At 44.9% G+C, this 11,290-nt stretch overlaps 1 protein-coding gene across 1 annotated transcript; it reads left to right on the top strand.

The window, feature by feature from the left end:
- Positions 1-3,620: 3,620 nt before the first annotated feature.
- C1H21orf140 (chromosome 1 C21orf140 homolog) lies at positions 3,621-4,382 on the top strand. Its single transcript, XM_054039488.1, has one exon. The coding sequence runs from the start codon at positions 3,621-3,623 to the stop codon at positions 4,380-4,382; it is 762 nt and encodes a 253-aa protein (XP_053895463.1).
- The last annotated feature ends 6,908 nt before the right edge of the window (positions 4,383-11,290 follow it).

Raw genomic sequence — 11,290 nt, 5'->3', positions numbered from 1 at the left:
CACTAACACACATACTTCAACATTATTTAATATTACAATTGTTATTTAGTGCCTAGAGACCCAAAATAAGATCAGGGCTCCAGGGTGGTAGGTGCTGGACATACTCATAAAAAGAGAGTCTGCAACAAAGAGTTAATAATGTAGCTAGACAAAGGTGGGGAGAAATGTATGATCCATTGGCTCTTCTGCAATTACTAGTCAACAACATTCACTTTTTAAGAAATAATAAATTTCTTTTAGAGTTCCCGTCTCTTTTAAAAACTTGTTATGAAATGAATACACACATATTTTATTTCATCAAATTTTTTGTGCACAAGCCAACAAAAGGAATAAACGTCAAAGAGTTAGGCTGCAAATTTTATTCACACATGCAGCAATACACACACCTCCCTACACAAAGACACACCGTTTCTTACACACATACAGTGAACTCATGCACACACTTTCCTACACAGAGACACTTTTTCATATACTTTTCCAGGGGCTGCCTAAATCACCCAGCCAGAAAGGGAGGAGGGTGGGCTGGAGGGGAAAAGATGGGGGGTAGGGGTGGAGGAGACAGGATGGGGAGGAAAAGAGGCCAAGGATGAGAGCAGGGTGTGGGTGAGAGGGGGCAGTGAAGGAGACAGGAGGGAGTGTGGGTGGAATGTGGGGTGGATGGGGATGCAGGGGGAGGCAGAAGGCTACAGGTGCATGAGAATGTTGGGGGCACAGGGGTGCATAGGGACATAATGGGAGTGCAGCAGTATATGGAGGTGAATGGGGGCTGTGGGGGTTGAGGGACATGGGGGTGGCGGCACTGGGAGGTGGAGAGGATGGGTGGGAGAGAGCTGTAAGGGGTACAGGACTGGGATGGGTAGGAGTGGGGGGCAGGACTGGATGGGACAGGGAGGGATGCAGTGAGGGCGATGAGGATATGGGGTGGTTGGGATGGGGAGGGATGCAGTGACAGGGGATGGGGGTGCAGCCCCATTCCCAGCACTCAGAGATGGGGATACATATACCTCGAACTCCTGGGTGCCAGCGATTGGGTGACAGACAGACCGTGGTTCGCCACAGGGCAAGCACTGCATCTTGAGCCCAGCCACACGAGGAGTGCGAGGAGAAGAGGGCCAGGCAGCAGCAGGAGAGGTACATGCCACGTGACCCCTCAACAGCCACCTGTTGAGTGCTCGTGAGACGCGCTCGCGCTAGTTTCTTCCCTGCCCTGACCCAGCCAATGGGAGCTGCACCTGCAAGCGGGGGGCAGCATGTGAACCCCCCTGGCTGCCCATAAGGCTAGGAGCCAAACATGCCGGCTGCTTCCTGACCTGGGAGCCACTTGGCTGGGAGGCTAGCAGGGAGTCTGCCAGCCCCACTGCGCGGCGCAATGGTGCTGCCAACTGGACAGTCAACGGCCCAGTCAGCAGTGCTGACCAGAGCCGCCAGGATCCCTTTTTGTCCAGGTGTTCCGGTCCAAAACTGGACTCCTGGTCTACCAGTAGAGTTAACCCCATGTATGTCTATGTAGGATTGGGGCCTAACACTGAAAGCCTACACTCTGCTAATAAATATACATAGGCATTGACTTGTGGTCTATTCCCTTATGATGGGTATGTATTGTAGGTTCATCTAACATTTTCCCCTGTATGCATGATATACATCTTCCATCACTTTTCAGCTGAGGGAGTTGCAGACAAGCTGCATCTCCAAATTGCTAGTCTTGCATTCTCTATTTAACAAGGCTACAGTGAATGGCAGGATCACTCATTATCCTTAGCAAGCAGAGCCAGCTACAAAACCTGGGCGACGGGTCAGCTGCATTAGTCACTGGAGATGGCGTTCCTGCCCTCCCTTCACGTGAATTTTGGACTCAGAATTCTCACCAGCTGGTTCAAAAAAAAAAGGCAGTAAAAGTCCACTTGGGGAACGGAGGTGGCAAGGAGAGGAATGTTAGGGAAGTGATCGTGTGGGTTGTAGGGTATGCTCTGTTCAGAGAGGGCAAGAACATGCATGCAATATTCAGAGACTGAAGAGTTTGCGCCAGAGAATTTAATTGTGTAATTCAGCCTAGAAAACTGATAAGCTGCCAAAGTTTAGTGCCTGGCAAGTAGATACAGGTAAGGGTGAGCAATTTAGCAATCCTGAGGTTAGCACTTCCAGATTTTTACAGCAGAAGCAAACCTGACTGTACCTCTAAAGGTAGGGGAAAAGTTGGTAAGAAATTAAGTCTTGAAATATACCTCACCCATTTTCAGACCCCCACGCAAAAATTTTCTTCATCCCGTTCCTCCAGCCACATACACGCCAGTCTTCAGGATAGAGGGAGATGAAGGAGATCCACCAACATGTCATCCCCATATGGCCTCCATCCCCAAACTAGCCTTAATTGCTCCCTCCCATCATTCCCCACTTTGCCTTGTTTCCTTGGGTGAGAGCAAGGCTAGATTCACAAGGAGGACTTAGGTGTTGGCAGGAGGGATCCCTAGTTTGTGAATCCCTCTGGGGCTTAGGCATGAGTTAGCACCAACTGCTGGGCAGTGTCAGCACGTAGGCAGCTCCATGCCCAGCCACTGAAATTTAGACACTACAGGCACTTTAACAGTGGAAACTTAGGATACATCTTTGCAGCAAAAAGACCCAACCCTGCGACAGCGAGTCTCAGGGCCTGGGTCAGTTGACTCATGCTCACACCATGTGAGTAAAACTAGCTGTGTAGATGGTCAGGCTCAGGCTGAAGCCTTGTCTCTGAGACCTTCCCCCCTCGCCAGGTCTCAGAGCCCAAGCTCCAGCCCAAGCCAGGGCATCTACCAGGCTATTTTTAGCCCCATAGCAAGAGCCCAAGTCAATTGAGCTGGGCTCTAAGACTCATGGCTGTGGGCGGCTTTTTGTGGTGTAGACAGAGCCTTAAGCACTGACAGGGTTAGGTGGCGGCTGAGCAGGGAGATTGTGAATGCCAGTGGCTTCTAAATATTGGACGCAGTCATCTAAAGTGGCAGTTAGGCATCTAAATCTCCCTGGTGACTCCCACCCCTAGCAGCCTTCTACTTGCCCTGCCCTCCAACAGCATCGGGGGCAGGCCAGAGGACTCTTACTGCCACTTTGGCCCGTGTGTTCTGCCAGTGGCTGTGGTAACACCTCACTCCAAAACCTTCTCTTTTTCAAATTCAGCCATCACTGTCTTGTTGTAACAGCGCACCCCTGGTTGACCATTGACAGCGAAGATTAAACCTTGGACCTCTAGATCGTAATCCAGGCCTACCTGCATGGCTTGAGCTAAAAGCCCTACCCTAGCCAAGGTTGTAACAGGCTCATCAACCTCTGTGTGGTCTAGTTACCACCACAGGGGGCAGATGCTACACTAAGCTGGGATAGGTTATGTTAAACACGGGGAGGTAGGCGGGGAGAGGAGGGCCTTTACAGCTTGCTGCACAACTGTAGTTTAATTAGCCCGACAGAGCTATTATTTCCTGAGATCTCTCTGAATTTTGATCAGCCGTCTGAAAATGCTAACACCATGCACTGTCTATTATGATGCTACTGAATGACACCAGTGTAATGAGAGCCATTATGAGATCATCACGTTTCTACCCTGTATCATCAGAACCTTCTGTGAACTTCAAAGTACTGGGGAAAGCAACATGTATAGCTTTGTAAATCCTCTTTTAAAGCACATCATCCACAGGAGTTCCTTTGACACTGCTGCGAGGAAGCAGTGCCTGAAGTATTTAAAAGCTCTGAGGACTCTGCAGTTTAATGGTCTCAACACCATCTTCTTAGGAGAAACTGATATTTCAGAATCTCTCATAACAGGGGAAAAGATATTGCAGGAAGACAGTCTGAATTGGCCAACATGGACACTCGTTCATGCTGCAAACAGTCAAGGCTGGGTGCCTTGGAGATACAGAGTGTTGCTAAGAGATGAATTGCCCATGAAGCAGGATGAAGACATCTTTCAGGAATTCTGCGATTCTCTGAACAAGTTCTATGGGAAATGCATCATTGTAGTGAGAGAGAAAAGGCAGCCTAGTGTGCTGCAGACAAAAGAACCCACCGCTCAGGAGAAGATAACTCACCCGCAGGTCCCATCAGTCATTTACATGTCCAGCATTGAGTGCTGCCCTCAAATTGCTAAAGCCAATGGCCACGAGCTTCTCTCCGTGCCTTTGCCCTACAACTATCTCCACCCTATGGATGTTGCATGGTCTTCTTTGAAGTGGTTTATTATTAACAACAGGAAGGAGTTTTGTCTGAGGTCCATTGAGAGAACTTACTCCTACAGGTGTATACTTTTCAGTGACTTGGTTGAGAAAGGACTAGAGAAGATGACCCCAAGCAAATGGAAGATGGCGACTAACAAAGTGCGGAGATGGGAGAACTACTACCTTGATACATTTGCTTGAAGGTTTCCTCCTGCAAACATCAAATGCTCTTTGATTTAAAAATAAATAAACTAAATGACCTATTAGCCAGTGTACTAAGATGAGCCACTTCCCTCCTCAGAGGCCACCCTAAAACAGGAACATCAACAATGATGTTAATAACAAACATCATGTTAATCTGAATTTTAATCTCTTTATGTGGTCCAGGACTAGGGTGGTAAATGGTGTATAAGTGCTGAGATGGATAGACTTAATTCCCTTAATCACAGAGATGGGCCCAAACCAAAACCCAGAATCCAAACAGCTTGGTTTTTGGGACAAGTTTGGATGCTGATCTGGGTCTGAATGTTATGGCTTTCTTCTTTCCTTCACCAAATCAAACCCAAGAGTTTGAGTTGGGTCCTGATCTGTATCTGAATTTTGCAGCTCAGGCCCATCTCTGACCCACTTGGGTGGAAATGCCAATGACTTTTATGCTTAACAGGGAAAACAAGCCAGAGGAATGCAAGTTACAGTTGACTTTAACAGAAAACATAGGTATTGGCATACCACTTCAGACTAGTATCTGATAGTGGTCAGCACCAGATGTTTCAGAGGAAGATACAAGAAACCCCATAGAGGTCAATTATGGAATAACCTGCCAAGAAGGAAAATTTGTTTCTTACCCCTGTCAGTTAGTGATTGGTTTATATCCCTTTGGATAAAATATTGCACTCAACCTAATGTAACAATATGCTTTTCTTATCCATTTAAATGATTTATCCTTTTTTGAATCCTACTAAGTTCTCAGACTCAATATCTTGTTGCATAGGTTGAGTCTGACTTGTTTAAAGGAGTATTTCTTCATATCAAAATTAACTGGTGTTGCCTTTTCCGTTTCACTGAATGTTCCCTTGTTCTTGTAAATAAGTGTGCTTGATTTGCCTTCTCTACACCATTCATTATTTTGTATACTTCTCCCATGTGCCTCTTACACAGAAAATGATAAAACTTCAACACTTAAAAGAAAACATTTGGATCACATGATGCTTGGCCATTTTTATTCTAATGGCTTGACTGATGCACTGAAAATCCAGGCAACTTTTTTCCATGTGTGGAAACCACATAATATATTATAGAAATTAGAGTTGGAAAAGTAAATTACTTAATTAGGAAATCTAGTCCATCCCCTGGGGGATGATGGTGGAATCAGAGCAGTATCATTTCCCTACAGTACATTTTCTAGTACCGTGTGAATATATGCCTAAAAGTGTGTCTTTTCTTAGCTTTGTGTTCAGTCACTATAAACTGCTGCTCTTTTTGGGGGTGGGAGGGTGGAGGGGGAAGTGGCAGTGACAGACTAAATGCTGTAAATGGAAATGGCCCAAGTATGGGCATATGTTACTGAAGGAGTAGAAAAAGTATGAGAGGAAAAGCTTTTATTGTTCAAATACCGTGGGCCTGATTCTGATTTTGCACTGGTGTGAATGAGAAGTAGCTCCTCTCAAGTCAATGGAGTTAAATTGGTGTGAAAACCAATATGAGAAGAGAATCTGGCCCAGTGTGTCTTTTGAGTGATGAAGGACAATAATTGCATAGCCAGCACAGTATTAATTATTTCATTAATGAACTGGATGATATACAGCACATTTTTGGAATGTCGTTCTTGACCTTTAAACAATAATACTACACTATACACAAGAATAAAACTATCTGATCTGGGTTAGACCAGGATAAATCCAAAATAAATCCATTGCATTACTCTGGATTTATTATGGCAGAAGTAAGATCAGAATTTGAACCAAACACTAGAACAAAACAAAGTGTTGGACTGCTTCATCAATACAGCGCCTCCCTACTGAGCTTATGTGCCTCCCCTTTGCATAGTTGTGTTTTTCTTTAGGAACAGATTGAGACACCTTTTACTCACATTGAGCCATCCCCCCTGAAGTCAATGGGACTATCTGCAGAGTTAGGCACTACTCAGTGTGAGTAAAGGCCCTTAGATAAGCAAGAGAGAATCTTCCCCTATCGCATGAGATTCTTCATTATTGTCATCAATCTCAGAAATAAGACCTTCCTCAGGAAGCAATTTGTGTTGTAGTAACACAGTAACTTTTAAAAGCTTAACACAGGCAGGAGCATATCCACTGTGACATTGCACTCCATATGTTTTATGGAAATATGCTAATGAGTGTGAATATAATGTAACTGAATTATGCTTCATGCAAAAGGTCTCTTGTAAGGTATCACCACAAAGCTTATAATCTACTGAGTGTGGTCATCCTATTTGTATGAATGTATCATTCTTGTATCTGAAACTAGGAATATGAAATATAAGTCTGGGGTCCTATTGTAATTATGCAAAGTGTGGGCCATTAATGGTGGTTTAGAATCTTGACAGCTCCCATTGACTAGGACAATTGGTTGTAGATGGTTTATTTACCTGCAAGCCTTCTTGTGGATGTGTGGGCCAGCCTGTGGGTAATGAAGAATAAGGTCTTACAGTGACATTTGATCATTTCACCTGAACTGGAATCCATCTTAAACCTGGTGCTTTTCCATTTAGAAGGAGGGGTGGGGATCTAGAGAGACAAAAGATTTCCACCTTGTGCAACACAACAAAGGGGGCTGCAGTCATGAGAAAACCCTTAGTTACCAACTGAGCTGGAACTAACAAGGACTGTACCAGGGGAAAGGATTGGGACCAGACTAGGAAGGAGTCTAGGCTGTGAAAGAAGCTTATTGGAACATCTCTGAGGATGAGATTTACCTGTGTTCAGTTTCTTAATGTATTAGGCTTAGACTTGTCTTTTTGCTTTATTTTGCCTGGTGACTTACTTTTTTCTGTCTGTTATTACTTGAAACCACTTAAATCCCACTTTTTATACTTAATACAATCACTTTTTTAAATTAATTAAGCCAGAGTAAGTGATTAATACCTGGGGAGCAAACAGCTGTGCATCTCTCTCTATCAGTGCTATAGAGGGCAGACAATTTATGAGTTTACTCTGTCTAAGCTTTATACAGAGTAAAACAGATTTATTTGGGGTTTGGATCCCATTGGGAGCTGGATGTCTGGGTGCTAGAGACAGGAGCACTTGCTGAGCTGTTTTCAATTAAGTCTGCAGCTTTGGGGGCATGGTTCAGACCTTGGGTCTGTGTTGCAGCAGGCTAGCGTGTCTGGCTCAACAAGGCAGGGTTCTGGAGTCCCAGGCCATCAGAGAAAATGGGCTCAGAGGTAGTTTCAGCACATCAGGTGACCGTCCCACGGCGGGTCTCTGTGACTGAACCTGTCACATCCACCTTAAGTTCTTTTGCACAACTGAGGGAAATTGCAACCTATTCTCTACAGGATTTTGCAATCCTTTAAGATGATGAAAAACCACGTGGCTAATATAGCTCTTTGGGACAGCACCTCGCACAGTGGGATCCTGGTCCATGACTAGGTCTCCCTAGGCAGTACAGTAATACAAATAATACATAATAATATAGTTCTGACTGGGCTGGTAATTTATAATGACAAGCATTTTCTATGACTAACCATTTTTAATAATAGGATATTTACAAATAACATTCACCCAATTCCCAGCAGAGGGCATTTAAACTAGCATGGATGAGTGTAATAAATTCTTTATATGGTTTTAAGTTGCTGTGATTTCAGTATAGTCTCACTAGTACCAGCCCTTGTGGTACTGTATAGTCCAATACATTTGAACATTACCTATTATCAAAGCATATATCTTAATTCCTGTCCTCATCTCTCTTTGTGTGATTAAACTGAACAAGTAGGATAAAGTAATTCAAGTAACTTTGAATAAAGGTTAGAGGTCAGATGAGAGGCGGATGCAAATTCTAATACTGATGAAAGAGCCATAGCAAGTGCCCAAGGCAAACAGGAATGCAAATAGCTTGAAATTACATGGACCCATGTATTAATTGAAAGAAACCCAAGGAACCCATTGAAATTACTATCTCACTGGCTAATTGGTTCTGAAGTGGAAACACTTTTTCAATGAGCAGCCTCTCAATGAAAACTTTATTGGCTCCAGTTCATGGATCCGGTATGCAATGACTAGATCAATTCCAAATTTCCTAGTTCTTTGTTTAACAATATACCCCAAGTACTTCACGCATGGAAGTTTAGTAGGTCATTAGGGCAGAATTGGGAAAAAGGGGAGTGGATCACATTTTTACCTCTTAATTTTAAGCCCAATTTATTTTTACACGCTTACTTTTGGGCATTAGAATCTAGCTCCTGGATAGTGTGCCTGTGTTTAATCTCTCATGTTAAAAACAAGCGAGAATGATGTAAACTACTCTATGAACCATGTGCAAACATAAGAAATAGAAATACATTTCCAGTTTTCTCCAGCAATAGGACAGCACTAGATTTTTTGTAGGAGCTCCTCTGGAATTCATCATTTTCCTGTGCTCTACAATGACTCAACATTATGTCAGACCTTATTTTGTGGTGGTTTCTTGGAATCCATTAATGCCACACTCTATAAATTGGCCATAGGTGGCTGCTTGAGCGTGTTGCAAGGTGCTGCTTCCCTAGCTGCTTCTGGAGCCCTTCCTGTCTGTGCTGGCCCTAGGATTACAGAGATGCTTAGCTAATCCTCAGTTTGACACAGAAAATGGGCAATACAATTTTAAATAAGGATCAGCTTCAAAGTGAGTCAGGACATGCAGCTATCAGCACATTTTACTCCACCCTGCTTCACACGCAATGTGAAATGGGTAAGCACCCACCTCCAAAGCCCAAGCTGTACTTCTCAGTTCAGACTGGATCTTGACAATTGCATTTGATTGCTCAATACCACATGGAGCAAGTCCCGGGGTGGAGGGGATGGAATGGAGGGGGGTCACCAGGAATTAGGAAGAGAAAGCCATGAGAGATAGGAATGGAAAAGCAAGAGGGGAACAATTTATATATAAAGGAAGAGCATAGAGCAGAATACAAAAAGGGGTTTTAAAAGACAAACATGGTGAACTTAAAAAAAAAGGTGAAAAAAGGCATCATGAATACCCCTAGAAATAGGGTAACTAGATGTCCCGATTTTATAGGGACAGTACCAATTTTTGGGTCTTTTTCTTATATAGGCTCCTATTACCCCCCACCCCCTGTCCCGATTTTTCAGATTTGCTGTCTGGTCACCCTAAGTAGAAAAAGGGGAGGAGTCTCAAACTTCAAGAAACAGCATTAAAAAACAAGAGACACAGATGTTAAAAAATGAAGCCCATGCTATCATTCTTATGATCAATGAAAAGTAACAATTATAAATAATTCGCAACTACTACAGTCCTATTTATCTGAGAATCTCCAAGCAGTTTATAGACTTGATTTTAGCCTCACCACAGGTATGACATACAGCCTTTGATGTTGCTACTGATTGGTTACAGAGATGTTTGCAGTGGATATTGTCTCAGATTCATACAGGAAAAGATCCATATGGCGGCAGAGACCAGAATATGCCTAATTATTTATGTCTGCAACAAACAAACTTTTCATAAAATGCCCTATAAGGTTTCTAGCTTTATGGAGTATGAATACTCTGACAACTGCAGACTATTCATGTAAAAGAGTTAGATTTTGCTATTGGATATCTACCGTATATACTCGTTCATAAGCCGAATATTTTTGGTAAAAAAGTGACGCATCAAAGAGCGGGGGTCAGTTTATAGACGGGTCTACACCAAAATTTGATGATTTTAAACTCTATGGAATCATTGAATTGAATATCTAATACATTGTCGTTTTGTTTACCTGGAGCATCTGCAGTCATGGAGTCCCTCGGCTCCCTGTGGCCACGGTTTGGCATGCCACTTCCTGCAGCTCCCATTGGCTGGGAACGGCAAAGCACGGACACTGGGAGCTGAGGGGCTCCGTGCCTGTGAATGCTCCAGATAAACAAAACGTCCAGGCCCGCTAGAGGCTTACCCTAACAGGCCACCAGGGCCAGCTCCAAGATTTTTGCCGCCCCAAGCAAAAAAAATTTCCTGAGACCCCCCCCAGCCCCGCCCCAACTCCGCCCCTTCCCCGCCCCATTCCAACCCCTTCCCCAAATCCCCAGCCCCGCCTCCTCCCCCGGGCGCGCCGCATTTTGAGAGGGGGGAGAAGCGGAGCGGTGGCACGCTTGGGGTAGGAGGCGGAGGTGAGCTGGGGGAGGGCGGTTCCTCTGCCCCCCCCCCAGGGTTACTTCCTGCGGCCCTGCCCGCGCCCCCCACCACTGCAGCTCACCTCCACTCCGCCTGCTCCCCTGAGTGCACTGCCGCCGCTCCGCTTCTCCCCCCTCCCTCCCAGGCTTGCCGCAAAACAGCTGATTCACGCAGCAAGCCTGGGAGGGAGAGGGGAGAAGCGGAGCGGCGTGCTCAGGGGAGCAGGCAGAGCGGAGGTGAGCTGTGACAGTGGGAGGTGGTTCCTCTGCCCCTCCCCAGGTTACTTCCTGCTGCCCTCCCCCACCACCACAGCTCACCTCTGCTCAGGGCTGGCTCCCGGCTTTTTGCGCCTCACGCACATGCTTGGAGCACTGGTGCCTAGAGCTGGCCCTGCGGGCCAGGAGTCAAAGTTTGCCAATCCCTGAAATATAGGGTCGGCTTATGAAAGGGTCATACAGTTTTTGCTATTTTTACCTAACTATTTTTGGGGGGTCAGCTTATAAACGAACAGGCTAATGAACGAGTATATATGGTATATTGAGAAAAACATGGCCACATCCCTTGGGTTCTGCTCTCATAAACTAAGTAGGGCTGCTCAGTACTTGGACAGGGGAACCTATAAGAAATACTCACTTGTTGCTGGAAGTAATAATACCTAGTTCTTGTATAGCACTTTTCATCAATAGATTTCAAAGTGATCAGTACCATTTATCCTTGTTTTACAGATGGGGAAACTGAGGCAAAGATCCTCAAAGATATTGAAGCACCTGAATGACTTCAGCAGGACT

This window comes from Malaclemys terrapin, chromosome 1, assembly GCF_027887155.1.
Source record: "Malaclemys terrapin pileata isolate rMalTer1 chromosome 1, rMalTer1.hap1, whole genome shotgun sequence".
Classification (NCBI taxonomy): domain Eukaryota; kingdom Metazoa; phylum Chordata; order Testudines; family Emydidae; genus Malaclemys; species Malaclemys terrapin.
Note: the sequence above shows the minus strand (reverse complement) of the source record. Positions and strands in the feature narration are given on the sequence as shown.